The sequence below is a fragment of the Watersipora subatra genome, chromosome 2 (genome assembly GCF_963576615.1).
Source record: "Watersipora subatra chromosome 2, tzWatSuba1.1, whole genome shotgun sequence".
Taxonomy (NCBI): Eukaryota; Metazoa; Bryozoa; class Gymnolaemata; order Cheilostomatida; family Watersiporidae; genus Watersipora; species Watersipora subatra.
This window is the reverse complement of record NC_088709.1, coordinates 75120859-75140149: the sequence shown is the minus strand read 5'-3', so window position 1 is coordinate 75140149 and position 19291 is coordinate 75120859. Positions and strand designations below refer to the sequence as shown.

General features: G+C 36.0%; 1 protein-coding gene across 2 annotated transcripts in view; it reads right to left on the bottom strand.

Annotated features, from left to right (window-relative positions):
• Positions 1-19291, bottom strand: part of LOC137388687 (protein zwilch homolog) — a 45995-nt gene that overhangs the window by 23632 nt on the left and 3072 nt on the right. For both annotated transcript variants that reach the window (XM_068075146.1, XM_068075145.1), the window contains exons 2-6: positions 16715-16801; positions 14551-14689; positions 11315-11490; positions 4434-4585; positions 2887-2969 (exon numbers count right to left, since the gene is read on the bottom strand). In XM_068075146.1, coding sequence (XP_067931247.1) covers positions 2887-2969; positions 4434-4585; positions 11315-11490; positions 14551-14689; positions 16715-16773 — 609 coding nt within the window. In that variant the 5' untranslated portion in view covers positions 16774-16801. The remainder of the gene's footprint in view (positions 1-2886; positions 2970-4433; positions 4586-11314; positions 11491-14550; positions 14690-16714; positions 16802-19291) is intronic.

Here is a 19291-nt window from a genome sequence, read left to right as displayed (position 1 = left end):
CAGATTTTATCACCAAATCAATCAGTACCATTGATAATGTATCATGTATATCAGTTGGGTCATCAACGTGAAACTTGCTGTAGCATATTCTCTTGCAGGTGATTCACAACAGTCAATTTTCAACAGTTCAATTTTTGAATTGGACGTAGCACCGTGTGCAAAATAATCAAAGAGGATTGCCAAGCTATATGGGATGGTCTTCATTCAACATACCTTTGCACGCCAAAGGCCAAGGAAGAATGAGCCACCATTTGTGAACAGTTCACAGAAAAATGGCACTTCCCTAATGTGGTGGGGGATAGATGGAAAACACATCATGATGGATTGTCATAAATTTGGTGGATCACTATATTACAATTACAAACATTTTCATAGTACTGTTTTGCTGGCAATGTTCGAAGCCAATTATCTTTTCACATATGTGAGCATTGGCAGTTTTGGGATAGATAAAGATGCCGGCGTTTTTAGCCAGTCATCATTTTTCAACGACTTCAATGATGTGAAACATTGTGGAGGACTGAACATTTATACTTATCTATGCCATCGTTAGAATGGCACCATCAACCAATATCTGTGTCCTATTATTATAACCTTATATACGCCTTCCTCATATGTCTTTGTTATGTAACATTTTGTATCCAAGCCTGTCACGCATGCATGCCTTAATTAAACCATGTATTATATAAGAGTCACTACACTCCTTTTATGGGCAAGAGTAGAAGTAGGCAGAGAGTGCCAGTATATAAGGAGGGGCACAAGTCACCTCAGTGGTATTGTTGAGCTTTATGCTCAACAATCCCACTTTATGCATGTACACGTGTTCATGCTTATACATAATAAATAGACTGAAACCTTACTCACACCAACTGATTACATTTATGCCTGCCTGGTGGCTTAAAGAGGGCTATTCAGCCAGGACTGGTCTGACTCCGGATAGAACTGCCTGAGAGATACTTAAGGAAGGCTAGGGGTTGGTCTACGCTACGACTAGACCTGATCGGATATGCAATAGCATAGGAGATCAGGCCCTAGAACGAGCTATTCCGGGACCTAGACTAGCTAACGATAGGGACTCCGAAAGGCAGGCTGTATTGGGGTTGCGAGTGAGCCTGGGTAACTGCCATGGACTGATCTGACCACCAAGTGTGTCAGGCAGGCCCGGCAAAGGGGAGGCCCAGAGTTCAGGCTGCACCTGCCTGTTTGTACAGTAAAGCTGGCTCAGCTACCGGGGCCAGGCCTTTACACATGACTTCCCTTCAGCAAAATCGGTGAATGGGACATTGCTACCATACACACCAGTAGGTGATGACATCTTTCCACTGAAACCGTGGCTGATGAACCGTATCCAGGTCGAATTCTCACACAAGAGCAGAAGGTGTATAATTACTGTCTGCCGACGTCGAGGCGCACTATCGAAAACTTGTTTGGAATTATGTCAGCTCGCTGGTGAATTTTCCACAGGCCAATCAGGGCAGCTGTCAAGACAGTCGACAAAATTGTGCAAGCTTGTGTTTGCCTGCACAATTACTTAGGCTCAACTGACAATGCCACATACATACTGGCAGGGTTTGTGGACAGTTATGACAGCACTGGTGATGCAGTCCCAGGTGACTGGACAGTGGTGAAACAGACCGCACTAGTCAACCTAGCTCGCATAGCTGGCCCTAATTATACAACCAACGTAAAACTTGTAAGATAAGGTGTATCAGGAGTTTGGGTTACATCTACCTGTTAGTGTGGTAAAGCTGACTCAGCTACCGGAGTCAGGCCGTTACAAATGCACTGACCGGACACACACAGAAATAAACCAACACCTTTATTAAAAGTTAAAACGGTGGATAGGTTCAATAAAAAATTTTTCTATGCAAAAACTTTTTTATTACCCGTGCAACGCCGGGTATTCACGGGCAATAAGCTTACCAAAAGGAGATGAATGGTTGTAGAAGTAAACCTGTAAGCTATGTTGAGCGGTGGGGACGAACTTGTTGAAAAAATAATATACAAAACAGTGAAGGTAAACTATTTGAAAAATCCAGTGTGATCAAATGGGAGTAAACTTGTTGAACGATGGCTCACCTAGCTACTCAATTAAACTGATGATGCCTGTTAACACAAAATTAAAAAGCTCAAGTTTTATACAAAGCGATATGAAGCAATTACAATAAATTCAACCGTGAAAGCATCATTTGAGGGTAAAACGTTCTACAAAAAACCTATTTGGTTGAGATTGTCTTCCCTGTCAGAACTAAACTGATGTATAATTAAACTTACTAAAAACCTTTAATGAACCTATGATAATAATAATAATAGTAACTTTATCACATCTCTGTACAGTGACCAAGAGATCAATGCTCTATCGTCTTACCCCAAACCCTGGCTCAAAATCGCCTTTAACAAAAAGTGAAATTTCTAAATCCTTTTTGATGGTCCCACATTGAGACCTTACATCAGGACTAAAGCGGGACAGGGATGCTCATATTAAACGTTTTCCTAAAATACTACTTATAGGTTGAAATTTCAAAAGGTCATGCAAAGTAATCCGAGTTGACACTCTTGAATATTAAAACAAACTTCGAATTACAAATCCCTTTGACTCACCCAGCCATGGAGGTTCAGTACAGTCTTTGGCTCGCGATGACCCTTTTTGAAAAACTTTCCTTGTTATTGTTTTTACAGCGGCAGTTTGTGTTTAGACCACAGTCAAAATAGATAGCATACCATTTCTAGCATAAAATCTCTCAGCCAGTTTGATAAAAATGAAGATAATACGTATCAGGGTTTACAAGTACATCATCGACAGAACTCAACAAAAACAAAATAACTAACAATTACATAAAAACCTTTCAACAAACAAGCTGAACGCGTGATGCAACAGAAAATACCTACATGATCACTAGCTCGAACTGTGAGGACTTGCAACTCCTTTCGCAGCTTCTCAAACTTGGTTTGACAGGCATCCAATTTTAATTCTAAATGAACGAAAAGTGAAAAAAACTGATTCGCAGAGTGGCAGAAAGCATTCATACGTGTGGACATTGTGTTGACAGTTTTCAGCTCAGGGTGTCACACTAGTATTACGTTAAGTGAAGCTGAAGCAAGCAAATGTGCCGTGAAAACTTTTGGAATAATTCAAGTCATTGCGTCTCTGTAATAAGACTGGACAATTTACAGTGATGGGCAAAATAAGCTGGACATAATTGTTGGAAAACTAGAATTCTCATCTACAACGATGCTACTCATTGTCAATTAGGTCAATAGTCATAAATTGTATTAATCCTCCGTTTGTCTTGATTTAAAATATATAGACCATATAAATGTGAAATTATATTTTTGAATTATTAGGCTAAATTCTGAAAATAACATCTGTTAATGGTTAAAGATATCATTCTGTACAGATATGATCAAACCACACATATTTTTATTTGCTCATTTTAAGTGATACATATGTATAAGACCTAAAATGGAGTTTTAATATAATTACAGTCAAATATGGATAACTTGAACTTCACGGGACCGAGCGAAAGTGTTCAAATTATCAAAGCGTTCAAGTTATCAGAGCACTGTCACAAGTCCAGGTATTTACTTATTTATTAGTAGATACATGTACATATACAAACTATAATATAAATCAAAAGCAAAAATGGCTTGTTTCAAATTAAATGCTCCTAATGTAAAGTTTAAAACGTTTTTATCAAAAAGTATAGAGATTTTTCTATCCCTTGAGATTAATTTGTTGTTTGAGGTGATGTTATTGCCAGGACGTTTTTTAGATTGACATTGGCAAAACTTGATCGTTGTTGAAATGCTCAAAAAAAATACATCTTTCTTTTGAGCGCTTTACCCACGATCAATTTTGCCAATTTTTCTTGAAGTTTATGCAAAGATTCCCTCACTTTACCTTGCTTCCGAAGGGTGATCGCTAAGCGGATGTTTGGTATAAATCAAATTTCACCAAAGTTTTAGAAAAGTCATTGACAAAAATATTTTGCCGATGGTGGTAATAATGACGCTTATGAATTACGAAAAGTTGAGTTTACCTCTATGGCTTGGAATAAAGTGATTTTCTAAAGCGATAACAACCGTTTCAGTAGCCGTTGGGCAAAAAACTGTTCGAGTTAACAGTGTTGAGTTTGAGTTATCTATAGCAATTTATCATTACGTGGGAACGGACCAAAGAAACCGTTCGAATTAACCATGTGTTCGAGCTATCCGTGGGCGAGTTATCCATGTTTGACTGTATATGTAATTAATGGCTATTGACTAAATTCACATTGAGTAACAAATAACAATGTTAGTTCCAACAAAGGTTCCAGTCTATTTTGCACTGTAGTTCCCAGTCTAGGTTCCAGTCTATTTTGCACTGTAGTTTAAGCAGATAGATTCCCTCATTAATACGCTTATCTTAGAAAAGGTCAAAAGAAAGTAATATATACCTTTATATGATACATCGAAGGTGTAAGTACATTCTGAATGGTTGTAACTACCGATAGCAACAGTCTGGTTCTTGCTGTTAGACGGACAACAAAGACATATGACAGGATGTTGTAAAGGAGCTCCACTCAAATTTAGCGCTGATAGGCATTCTCTGCAAGTAAAGCAACAATTTCTTGACCCTTTCGCTGCCATCCATGTACAAAATTAGCTATCGGCCTACTGCCAGATATTTCACTGAAAACTGCCGATATTGCTTCATGATATGTATACAATATTTTTTCAATTTCAAACTTTATCTAGAAAATTTTTGTTATATATTTTATTTTTCGAACATGTTAACACTTTCGCGGGCAAAGCAACGTTTTTGTCGCTTCACGACACTCTTTCAAATGGGCGGAGCGACGTTTTTGTCGCCATAGTAACATATTTCTTTTATTGCGGCTTTTGGTTAGCTAAATGCCCTTTTTTGTTTAAATTTTTGATCGATGGCAAGCTACCATATAGTGGCTTCGGTTAGCCTCTAAAGTGAATTTTCTATTTGTACAAAACGATTGTTTTAAGCCGTGATAAATGAATAAAAATTGTGAAAAAAATTAGAAAACTGTTCTAAACAATTTTTAAACTTTTTCTTTTTGGTTCTGCTTTAGCCATTATTTACTGAAAGCTTCGAGAGTTTTAATTTAGTTTATTGTCATGACGACTTCTAAAAGAACTCTCCGAGATTATTTTAACACAGTAAGTACTAGTACCGGAGTTACTAAGAGAATCACAGCTGACGGTGACTTTTCAAATTTAGTAGCCAGAGATGACAATGAATCAGGTTCAAATTGTGATTGAAATGATTTACATCTGGAAGTGATATTGACGAAGAAGCTGGTAGCAGTAATGATGATGAGGTGGGTGATGCCAGTGCCTGGAAGAATATTACCAATATGAAAAGAAATAAATCTAGTACAATTCATCGGTTTGTAGTAGTGACAGGTCCAGTATTTCCTCCAGTAGATGCTGTGTGATTGGTACAAAAAGACAAGAATAAGCACATGGTGCAAAGACTGTGATGTAGGCCTTTGTAAAGGAGAATGCTTTCGGATATCTCTATGTAAATAGTGCTTATTTAAGTGTACACTTGTATCATAAAAAGATATACAATATATATATTTATCTTGGTAGATCAACATATATAAATATTTTTATGTTATACATTTTTATTCATTCATAATATATATATATATATACCGTCAAACATGGATAACTCGTCCACGGATAGCTCGAACACATGGTTAATTCGAACATTTCCTTTGGTCCGTTCCCACGTAATGATAAATTGCTATAGATAACTCGAACTCAACACTGTTAATTCGAACTGTTTTTTTGCCCAACGGCTACCGAAACGGTTGTTATCGCTTTAGAAAATCACTTTATTCAAAGCCATGGAGGTAAACTTCATCTTTTCGTAATTCATAAGCGTCGTTATTACCACCATCGGCAAAATATTTTTGTCAACGACTGCTCTTAAAGTTTGGTGAAAATTGATTTATACTGCGATACGATGAATAGCACGGGCTAGCCGGGTCACGCGCGCAAGGATTTTCGCCACGCACATACAAAACAAAAATCGCATGTTGTTTTGTATGTGCGTGGCAAAAATCCTTGAGTGCGTGACCCGGCTAGCCCGTGATGAATAGTTTTCCGACGTTGATTCCGTGTTGAATCAACGTCGGAATGTTGAATGTTTAAAACGTCTTAAATTTGGTGTAATTAAACATATACGTTGTCTGAGCTACAAAAAACTATTCACCGTTTGACCTAAACACAGAATACGTGTGTAAATTCAATAAGTATCTATTAAAAAAGCGTGAGTAATATAGAATGTACCGTAAAACCTCGTAAAACTTCTAATTGAACTGCCTCGGAGTGTTGCTCTTAACGAATCCCAGGTAAAGTAAGGTAATCTGCATAAACTTCAAGAAAAAACGGCAAAATTGATCGTGGGTAAAACCCCAAAAGAAAAAAATGTCTTTTCTTTTGAGCATTTCAACAACGATCAAGTTTTGCCAATGTCAATCTGAAAAACGTCCTGGCAATAACATCACCTCAAACAACAAACCAATCTCAAGTGATAGAAAAATCTCTATACTTTTTCATGAAAACGTTTTAAACTTTACATTAGAAGCATTTAATTTGAAACAAGCCATTTGTGCTTTTGATTTATATTATAGTTTGTATATGTACATGTATCTACTAATAAATAAGTAAATATATGGACCTGTGACAGTGCTCTGATAACTTGAACGCTTTGATAATTCGAACACTTTTGCTCGGTCCCTGGAAGTTCGAGTTATCCATGTTTGACTGTATATACATCTGGACATATACATGTACACATATGCATGTTTATACATAGATATATGCACACAATAACACACAAAAGAGTGTATAAACCTTTTAAAAGAAATTGATTTCCCGGAAAATTAATTCTCTCAGGGGGTCTGATATAGTCCTGAAAATTCGCCCACGAAATGGTTAACCAACACTGCTATGCAAAAAATTCAATGTATCTATACCCTACAGGATGAAAATATTCGTTGGCCATAAAAATTCGCGATTTCGCGAGCAGTCAATCCCGCGAATTATTAAATTCAGTGAATAATTAGTTCTATTTTTAATCACAAGAGAGAATAACTCTTGCATCAAATTGAAAACTAGTCGCTAGCCTAGTTTTTAATGTAAATACTAAACGTAATTGAGTTCCAAAACATTTTTAAAATCATTGCCTGAGCTTTGAGCTAACACCATTGGCAATGTACCACATTTATTTACTAAATTATTCGAGGTTGTCACAAAATATGCAGAATGGCGTCATCGCGAAAATAGCCGCGAGGCAGAAATACTAAACGTAGCCGAGTTCCAAAACTTCTTTAAAATCATCGTCAGGCTTCGAGCTTTATTGCCATAGCGTCAAACTTTACAAAATTATTCAAAGTTTTTACAAGTTATTCGGCATGGCTTCAGCATAGCAAAAAAGCTCTCCTAGTCTCTCTACATTAGAATCAACTTCATCAATCTCTAATACCGAAGTCAAGGACGATCATGATTCTGATCTGGACATTATGGTATGTATTTGATTTGCAGTGCAGATACGTTTTTCCATAATCAACTGCATTAGTTAATTCTTTTGTTTAAAAACTGATCGCTTTCATCAAATACTTCAGCTATTGTTTTTGTACTTCCTCAACACTCGTTAATATTTTTTCTTTTTTGTGTTCACTGCAGATTGAGAATGAAACAACCTACTCCGATTACGAAAACTAGAGACAAGTAGTAATATTCATCAAGGCAGGAATTTTGGCAGGAAGGCAACCAGTCAACCTAGAAGTCAAGTTGCTTCATCGACAACTCCTTGATATCGCTGTAGCAAACATGATTAAATTATATATTTTATTTCATGTATAGATATATTATAATTTATTACAAACTTGAGTGTACAAATAAAATATTTTAAATACAAGTAAAATTTTACAAATGATGAATGGAGTAAATATAAACAGTTTAGTCCATATGGCGGTTGTCTAGCAATAAAATTAAACTAGTACTCTTGATATGTGAATACTAGCGTGTAATGGTGCTTTTTGACTAGTTATTTTACTAATAGCAGATCTGTCACTGTCTTGGGTAGGTGTTGAAGGCGATTCTCTCGCTACTACATGGCTGGTAAGGAAGTTATTATCAGAACTCTCCTCGTGGCTTACTATTGCAAAGTTCTGCCGGTTGGCCAAAGATTTGTGCTCGTAAAGGCGTTTTTGTTCCTTTTTTAAAAACAGATATATTCTTCTCGTAAGTAGCTGCGGTCACTTCAACCTGAATTTCCAGACCTCCCTGAATGATTGGTGTTCTTGTAAGAATGACATCTACCACCCTTGCAATCATTGTTCTTCGGTGTATGACGAAAAATCTTTCTCTCACACTAAAACAAATAATGAAGCAGTAGGGATGGAAAAAATACGGTAGTATTGCGTTTTACCGAAGAACCAAAGTAAAATTCAACTAATTTAGTAAATGTAAAAACTCATTACTCACCACAAGTTGTTGGCTTATTAAAGGCCTCCAAAGCGATGAATATTCGTGAAAACCTCTGGACGCAGCAAAAATTGTTTACCGTAGAATAGCATGATCGCCTCGCAGTTGTAAACTAAATATAAACCGGAACACGCGGTGTGCGCATGCGTAGTAATAACTATTATTAGCCGCAATAGAGTTAACTTTTCCTAGAAAGCGGCAGTTTTCAGCCGCGAATAAATTCATCCGCGAATATGCATGAAAAGACAATTTTCGCGAAATATAACTCCGCGAATAAATTAATCCTGTAGGGTACTTTGTGCATTGATAAAGCTATGAGAAGTTACGATCGCTACAAAGCTAAAACGATCCTCTAACAATGTTCCTTACTCTTACAAAACTATTACTTTCACCACTATCAGAGTCAGTGCTGCTACTTAAATTATCTGTATAATCACTAAACTCTGAATATGAATAGGCTATAATGTAATTAACACAAGTAAGTTTCTATTTTCTAACTCGGAAATTACTTACGAAAGCCACAATAATACTAAATAGTTCGAACGTCAGAAAGAAAAAATGTTCGTTTTTGGGTTGGAAATTCCCAAACAAAGATTTAAAATTGCTTCGTTATTTTAGGCTAATTTTATAGAGAAATCTTCGGACAACACTGTCAATACCATAAAAGTCCTAAAGATCTTTGGTTATGTTGTCAACGAATAACAAAATTAAGTTACTACGCAATTGCTGAAAAAATCACAAAAATGCATCTACGGCAGTTGATCATAGAAAACGCATAAATGCATCTACGGCAGTGAAAGGGTTAATATGAAAAGATAAAAGTTTATTGAGGAAAAAATTGCTGTCTAATTCGATTACCCTAGGACACTTATATTTCGCTAGTATTTAGTTTCGTGAGTAGCACACAGAGTAAAATTTCGCTGCAACTTAATTTCGCGGCTCTGATGAGTGCGAAAATATAGTGATGTGAAAATAAATGCAGTGGAAAAAACAGATTACATTCCTCAGGTCCAGTTAGCTAATAAGAAAAAAATTCCATTTGGGACTAGTTCGTATTTGTAAACCACAGGTTGAAATGTGTGGGTGAGATCGGCAATTCAATTTGATCACTTGCTGCCATTTGTTTCTTAGACTATCAATGACGTCTAGGTCCCTACCGCCGTGAATTTCACACTCGAATCCCAAGAAGAAGAAAATAGATAGGTAGCAACCAACTTCACAACCAAAACTGTATAACCCTTACGCTGCCATAAACGCATTTATGCGTTTTCTAGGGGCCACTGCCATAAACGCATTTTTGGACTTTCTCAGCAATTGTCTGGTAACCTGATTTTATTATTTGTTGACCACATAACCCACGGTCTTTAAGTGTTTTATGAAATTGACTGTGTTGTCTGAAGATTTCTCTATAAAATCAGCCTAAAACAACAAAGCAATTTTAAACTTTTGTTTGAGAATTTCTAATCTAAAAACGAACATTTTTCTGTGATTTTATTAACTACCCCGCGCGAGTCATAAAACAGGTAATTAGTTGTCGATGACATAATAGCCAATATTGATTTTCGTGATTATACAGATAATTAAAGTAGAACTTGAAAAAATACTGTATACATATCATGAAGCAATATCGGCAATTTCGGTAAAATGGCTGGCACTAGGCCGGTGGAAAATTTGTACATGGTTGGCAGTGGAAGAGATAATGTGGTTGGACCTGATGAGGGTTGATATTGTTTTTGGTTGGTAATAAAATTCATCACTACAATAATTATTCTGCAGTTTTATGGCTTCACCTTCCAAACTTTCATCCTCATCAGTTACAAATTCGGTGACTAAACTGATATAATCTTATTTGCTTTGCCATGCTGCTCAGTCGGTGTATTAGTTATAATGAGTTTACCAGAAATTTCCCATTTATCCCAACCACAGACGAAAATTGCCTGCATTTCTAATATGACGATTTTATTGTGGATATCAATGAACAAAGCTATTTAACTTCGCGTTTTCGCGCGTTCGTTTTGATAGTTCAGTTTCGCTCATTTAATTTTCGCGAGAGGATGACACCGCGAAAACGCGAAAGTTAGATGCCGCGAATATATAAGTGTCCTAGGGTATTGCAAATTATTGAAATTTCCCAATGTGTGTGTATCTGTCATTCCAGCTATAGTTATAGCGCACGCTGATTATTTTATTGATGCGGCCACACGTTATGATGCCCCTGTTCAGAAATATTTTTCCTAAGGTTCGATTACTATACCTGGGGCCAAGGCCAATTCTTCTCGCCCGGACAATTATATTGTCTCCGTATCATCATATTCAAAGTTTTGATGGATAGCTTCTGGTGAAACGGTAACATTTTTATACACACACTTCTATGCAAGAAATGTTATTATTAATTCCACCTATTCAGGATTTTTATTTTGTTTCCTCAGTTCGTATTAATTGTCTCATTACCGAATCATCTTTTATTGCAATCGTAGCAAACCGTCGTAAACCTTTCTATTGTCGTTTCATTAGTTTTAATTTATTTGACCCGCACGAAACCTTTTCCTCATGATATGAAGTTTAAAAGTCATTTGACAAAGTTTGAAAACCTTTACAGTTGTTTTTATTTTATCTCTTAATTTATTTCAATTACACAAAACACTTTCCTCATGATATGTAGTTTTAAAGTTATAATGGCAAATGTTGTTATATGTTTGTTAAACACAAATCAATTTTCTGTCCAAAGACTTATAGTACCCGGGCAACGCCGGGTAGCAGTTGCCCAGGTAGCACAGCCCATCATTCCAGATAAACCACTCACCTCGCTATTTTTAACGGAAGAGGCGCAAACTGCTTCCTGTCCTTTTGCCTCACTCGTATCTTATCATGGGATTCTCTGATCTGTTGATCAACATGGGCGTAATCAACGCAGGACTCAAGCTTGAGGGGAGATCCCATATATTCGGAACCATCATCTGATAACTCGATGCTTTTTGTCTGGTAAAATCATACTGCCATTTACAACCATTCTCATAATGGAGTTAATAGTAACTGTGTACTTGAAATTCTCTAGATGGACTTAACACTTTCCAAATTCAAGTGAACAACGATCATGAAGTAATAAATATATGTTTGATCAAGGTAACATATTTATACACTCCTCTAAATGCAGATGTGCACTGCATAACTATAAACATGTTGGTTAGAAGAGAAACAAATTCTAATGCACTGAAGATGCACTGTAAGTAGCAGTGCATCTTCAGTGCACCCTCAGGATACGATTATTCTGATATACGATTTTGCACCTTACGAAGTTAAACACAGTGAGGTTTTCACCTCACTGTGTTTAACACTGAGGTTTTTAACTCAAGAAGAGTTAAAAACATTTCGCATGAGTCCAAATTTGGTAGTCGGCGTGCTTATTACGTACGTCGAAAAAACAAAGACGCCGAAATGCGGTTGGCGAAAACATTTTCACAGCGTTTGGAAGAGACACAATGACCGATTTCTCTCAGATTAGCATTCAACATGGAAAACTTTGTGAAAAGTACATAAGCAAGAGCAAATATTCATTTTTAGCCCATATTTACTGTAAACTTATATTCAGCATACGCATATAATCGCAAGTATCTTTATTTAATTCATTAGCTATGAAATCTGAGACCGATACAAACGTTACAGGATGAAGGAAAAAAGTGATTTCTATGACGAAAAGGTGGAGATTATAAATAAATACGAAAAAGGCGCTCGCATTGTTAATATTGGCAAGGAATATGGTCACAACCAACCATAAAACAACTGCAATTATTATTAAAACAAGAAATCCATTAAAGCAAGCACAGGGAAGAGCTCACGACAGATGACTTGAAGGAGTTGGAGGGTATGCACGGGATCAGCATTCAAGAGGAGCAACAATTTAGAGATAGGCGAGGAAATAGAAATGTCAGAAACCCTACATCAGCAGAAATCGGGAAGCTATAAGTTGGTATGAAAACCAGATTCATTGAAAATAAACATCCAGAAAAAGTTATGGGCAATGCTAATGGTAGGTGCGTGAGCTAATTTAGAGGAATTTTGAGGAGTTGTCTGAAACAGACTTCATTGGATAGACTTTTTTTAAAGAAGTGTTGAAAAGTACGTGATAGCAGTGAATCTAACAAAAAAGCTGGCCATGAAAGCGCACCTGAAGAGGTGCTATTAGATTGAGTTCTTTCAAGAATTTTTATTTCAAGTGTTTAATTTACTGTGGACTGGTAGATAAAACAATACTGTACAATGCATGTGTAATGTATATCATTAGTTGTCCTCTTTGTGTGCCGTGTTTTCTTTATTTCATTTTATATTGTATTCTAGTTCATGTTTAATTTACTTTCAATTTATGTTTTTATTGTATTTCATGTTTAATCATGCTTGTGAAGACATCATGTTTCTTCTACATAAATACAAATCATTGGATGTATGTAACTCACATGTAACTAGCTACTCAAGATAGTAGTTGATGCATCCACATTACCTTCTAGAATTTGCTAAAGCCCTGCTCTCTACGGTATAAATACGTACAAAATTCTGTATGTATGGCTACATTGATTCTTGTGCACATTTCATACAAGACAAGCTACAACCTTCTCTGGATCCTTTTACAAGCGTTAGCTAGCTAGCAATTGTCTGCACCAGTATTTACAGTGCACCAGCAAGCATCATCCTCAATAAGTGATCAAGTAGGCTATATTCTACCTTGCACCAAGTTAGCTTGTTTTCTTTGAGCACGAGCAGAAAAGCTGTGTTTTACTGGCCATTTTTGCTTTCAAGGTCCCAAAAGTAGTAAACTTTTGCTTTTAACACCAGTAGAAAACGTAAAGTCGCAATCCCTTCTTCAGGAATAGACAACTTATTTTAGACTGCTACAAATTTCCATTTCATTATGTATTAAAATTATTTTCAAGTGTAACATAATTAGCATTGATAGAATTTTGCCTCCTCTCTGCTCTACTCGCTACAAGTACCAGCTAAAGTCACATTACTTCAATGGTATGTATGTATTGCAAATAAAATTTAATTTTTCTTTTCGATGGCCATTAAATGGTCAAGCGCGCGAGAGGCCGCTTTCGAGAACGGAATCGCTCAGCCTTTTTTGTTGAACTAGGTTGAAAAAGGTAAAGTGCAGACACGCTAAAAGTTATAGTGAAAACAAAGACAGAAACTGATGAGTGATAAAATGCTAAAATTCATTAAAATATTTATAGCATATTGTCTAATAGCATCATTGCAGTAAACTAATCTTACAATAGATCGATGCTCGTAAGTCCTTTTCTATTGAGCAGGACTAGAAAAAAACTAGTTTTGGCCGCAAACTGTAGCAAACATATCAATGAGTGCAATGAACTTTCATGCAACATTGTTAAATATAGATATAGAATAAAAAACTTGTCTTCAAATTTAGAATGAAATAAAAATTAAAAGCTCCAACAAATTGCAAAACAGGAAATATGCTATATCATCGCAGGTTAATTGCAAGCAATAGATATCAACCAATATAGATAGATTCTCAATGCATATTTATTAACAGATATCTGACAAGTTGTAGGTAAGTTAGCAGATTTAATTCGTTCAAAAGGGTAAATGGCGCTTTACCAGAAAGTGAGTGCCAAATATACGGTAGATGACACCAGCTTCGACCGTGAAAGGGCTAAATTTATCTTCTCCGAGTTCTGAGCCAGTTGAAAAATACACAACGCCCAGCCTTTTTTGATAGCCACCTCTATTTGACCGCCACTTTAACAGAGGAAGGGTTAAAAAATAGAGCGCCATGGCGTTCAATTGGTGGTTTTACAGTAATTTAAAATTAATTAATTTTTTATTAAAAACATTACTTGAAAATTAATTAAATTAAAAACTATTAACAAAATTAAATATTTAAAATGAAATATTTAATTTTGTTAAATATTTTTCAGGAAGTGAAGAGAACAACAGAAACTAGAAAAGAAGTAGTGACGAAAAAAAACAAATATTCTGGGGTTGAAAGTCTGCAATGAAAATAGTACACCAGTACCACTATACCTCAACAATTGTAGGTGAAGAAAAAAGAAGACAACTCTGTATGACATCAGAAGGTAGATGCAGAACTTGTGAGCTATAAACACTTTCTACTTGGATGTCTGTAGATCTCACTGTTATCACTTCACATGCTCCAGCATCTCTACGGCAAAACAACTTACCAATTGCTAGAAAACAACTGATTCTGTCTGTCGCAAAGGCTGAAGTAGCCTGTCTTGACAAACTGTCATTTTTGCGGAGTTATTCTCCCGTCGAGCGGGTGAGCAACACAACAGCTTGTCACAAGACGTACTGCACCTTATGCATCAGCTGCACTGAAAGGGAGTTGTTCTTTTCCGTCTATGCGGCTTAGCTGCGATGTTATGGCGGTCGCTCCATTATTCATCATAACGGATTTCACGCAAAAACTTATGTAGAAAAAAATAAGATTAAAACGTTTTACCAGTGACCAGACTCTGCGGTGAACTTCAGTAGAACTTGAAACTTGTGTTGCTCGCCCGCTCGACGGGGGAACAACTCCACAAAAACAAAAGTTTGTCAAGACAGGCTATGGCTGAAGCAAACGAATTAATGCGAAAAATGTGTGTTTTTTTGCTGGTTTGTTATTTTTGATTAGTGCTTGACTCTAAAACAAAATAGTTTTTCTCAATAACATTTAGTTTTAAGTATAACATCATGAACAAAGAATATATATATATATCCCAGTTTTTTTCTGTTGGTCTGCCTGCCGTGGGTTCAGTTATAGCAATGAAGTTTTAGAAACGAAAAATCCACTTCACACTTGGCTTGAACTCTCATCTTCCAGGTCTTCAGCCCGGCATTCTACCTATTAGACTACGTGTTCAACTGGCCTTTACAATGAACCTACTCATTATACTTATGTACCTGCCAATCTTTAATGGCGTCACTTTTTGGATATCACCATTTCCCACTTCAGCGAGCACACTCGGAGATAATGATTGCAAGAGAGCTCGTGATGCTATCTTTTTCCTAAACGCTGGCTAAATGTCTAAAGGTATAAACACACTAGGCGATATTTAGAGCGATATAGCGCTGCGTAGCGCTAATCTGCGCTGGAATTCACTCAGCGTGCTCATGCAGAGCGATAATGTTAGACTTTCTCTACACAACTTTATCGCTAGCGAGATGCATTTCGATTGGTTGGCTTTTACTAGAATGCAATTTTATGGCGGGTAATTGTTTCTTATCGCTGTTCACCAACGTACAGCAGCGACAACTTGCTATTTTGTTACAATTGAAACATCTTCAGAACAAACACTGGATTGTTCATAAATTTAATAATAGCACTCCAAGTCCTGTACACCATAACAAAAAATTCCGAAAATCCGATTTGAAAACCAACATTTGGAGTCAATCGTATCGCAGGTTGACCATCTTGAGAACGGTAAATATTTTAAAAAAACCACTACAAAATAAAATATGTATAAAAATAGTAAAAAATATTACAGTTAAAAATACCATAATCGTTTTTTCTTATGTTTTCTTGTAGTGTAGGCAGTTTACAATCCGTGAAAGTGAGATAGGTTTAATAACAAATGCGTAAGTTGTTTACGTTGTCGCCTAGACGGCGCCATATTGACTAACCTAGATTTATTAACTACTCCGAAGAAACTAATGATACGAAATTTTATTGGCAGTTTGTGGGCGTGCAAATTATATCGCTTGCTAGTGAATCGCTCAAGTGTGTTTATGCACACGCCAGCGATATCTCCGCCTTCCTCATGACGCTCGCGATAAAATCGCCTAGTGTGTTTATACCTTTATAACGGCTCTTATTATAGTAAAGATTTAGACTAGCTTAAGTTACTCAAACTCATTGGGTAAATAAACTCTATCTAAACTTTTATAAACTGTTCTGTGCACAAACATTTTTATTATTCGGGCAATGCTGGGCACTCCGCTAGTGTTTAATATACACAAGCATCATAATGAAATTGATTTCTATACACACTAAGGACAAAGATTTCACAAACGTGTAGGTATGACACCCTCATTGCGATTCACAAAGCATTCATTGTAAGGCTGACCTTATTACTAGAGTTTACACGGAGAGCCTTTACACGGATTTGAAACTTTACCTGATCTACAATTTATTCTTCATGAGCATAAAATGATCACTGTTTATAATACATAACAAAGTACATACCTGCTAAGAGAGTTGAAGCAGGCATAAAAGCTTTCCTTTTTTACAGCGATATCTTTCATGCTGTGGTCTGAATTCTCTGATAGGTTGCTACATAGAAAAACAGAGTACTAAGCAAGTAGATCTGAAGGAGATTATTGTTCACTTTTCCGTGTCACTAGTTATCCTTTTGTTTCAGAAGTGAGTGCAACTTTAAGAGTTGTCACGCACCAACCATTCTATAATAAAGAAAACATGGCTTTTTATTATCCTAGTTTAGGCATCATTAGCCTGCATTTCTTGATAGATAGAGCGACTTATCACTGTTTGTATGTTAGAGATATGAGCTCAAAACACCCTAACAAAACTACAAGTTATGGCCATTTTCAGTTTTGCAACAACCTCACGTAGGCTGAAAGTTAACAGACACCACAAAATATTATTGCGTTAAAACTAGCAGATAACATTATAGATCGCTGTTTGAATATTTTTGTGCAATTTTGACCAAGTTCGACAAAGTCATAGAACATTTTCAAGTCATGAAAATAAAGACTTGCGATCTTTGCAAAATATCCACTGGCAACATCTGCAATGCTGCATAATTGTATAGAAATCACTCGTGTTTTGAGCTAGATAATCTAAAAATCGTCCTTTCAATTTCCTTGTTTATAAAAACAGAGCATGCACGATTATGTTATAAACATGTGATCTCCGAGAATAGCAAATCCTTATAGACGAGTTTTCATATTTCCAATTCGTGTAAAGGCGTGTAAAGGAAGAACTTCTTGCTAGTCTCCAAAAGATACCTAGAGGTCAATTGGTGTAATTCTATAACCCTTGTTTAAAAACTAATATAGAGCATAATATAAATATGGCGCAAATCTTTTTAGTATTTGGGGAAGCTGCTTCAACCTCGGGTAATAATTATCTGCAACGTCGCGTAACTATACCGATGTAACATGGCAAATAGAACGGTAAAAATGGCAGCCAACACGCGTTTTTGCATCGCTTTAGCATTTACATCTACTACATGTCCAGTGGCTAATTATCTGCATAGACGTAGTAATTTATAGGCCTACATTTATGTTGTGCCGACAAAATGACCTCTTTATGTCACCACTTAGACCTCGCACTGCAAATGTTTTTGACTCCAAAAGTGTTAGTTCTATTTTTTTTCTAAACATAGCTGTTGCAAAAGCCAACGATCATGATTATACTGTTATAAATAGATGTAATTTAAGAATACTTTCAGTTAACCTTTAATGGAGCGATTGGAAGAGATCTAGGATATTTTGCTAAGTGCACATTCATCTCTGCTAGTGTTTTATTTACACAGCAATCACTAACCTCATCGCTAAAAACCAATGTGGGTGGTCTTTAGCGAATCATTGATAATGAAGCAGACTAATTTTTAGCTAAAATGTCTAGCAGCTAAGATGTGACAGCAAAAACTCCATGATTAAAATGGGTATATTACATTGTTTACATTGAAAAGTCCTAAACAACAGTCAGAATTAAATGGTTTTAAGCAACAAGACCGGATTACAAAACTACTTAATATTAACTTTTAGGTAGAGGTTTTATGCATGAAGTAAAATTTTCGTGGTTATTCAGGACCAGTTACTATAACAGTGCACTAATACCGATGCATTGAAAACAATGCAATTGCAACAATGTACTAATAACAACTTTTGTAACAGATTTGCTGCTTTTTAATAACAATATAAACCTGCTAGGGTAATAGCAATACAGAACTTTATGTTGTGGTAAACAACAAAACCAATAGGTCCAAGTTTGCTAACAACATTTTTCTGAAAGATTAGGTGCAATCGCAATAATGCATTAAAAGCAATGCAATAATACCACTGTATTTATAACCATTTTTGTAGTACATTTGTTGTTTTTTAATAACATTAAGCTACACCTGCTAGGATCAACAGAATTGTTGAACAAAATAAAATGGTGATAAGGCGGTATTAGTATCATCCAGTTCATGTTTAATATGCCAAGTAGATGATCAGCTGTAGAACTGTAATTACAATATTTCACATTCATCATTGACTTGTGCTGAAGCATGTGAATGATTATGAATTTTTCGAGGAAAGACTTTTACTGATTAAAATAAAATTATCTACCAGTTAATGAGATTCTGACAATGCATAGACCTTGCAACTATTTTTCCTCTTGTAACCTGTATCATGCTCACTGATAATTGTCGAGCCTCATTCTAGACTATACAGTTGCTTTAGAAAACGCTTTATTTGTTGCTTTATTTTCGTTGTTCAACAAAAATCAACCAGTCACCACTCCAAAGCCATCTTAAAGATAGTATGATGATATTTGTCATTCATAGCAATGTTTCTTCACAAATTCTCAAGACGGTTTGACAAGAACATTCAATCTCAATTTTTGCAAAGTGTTCAAGTATAAACTAAATGCTTCAAATTTCTATAAAAAATGCTTCAACGTTTTTCTACACATAAAGTATGCTTGTAATAAAGTGTAAGTTACCATAAAATTGAATTGATTTTTAATGGCCGTGTATTTTTAGCTGTCATGAACTGAGAGCATCGGTGTAAAAATATCTACAATTCTGCGACC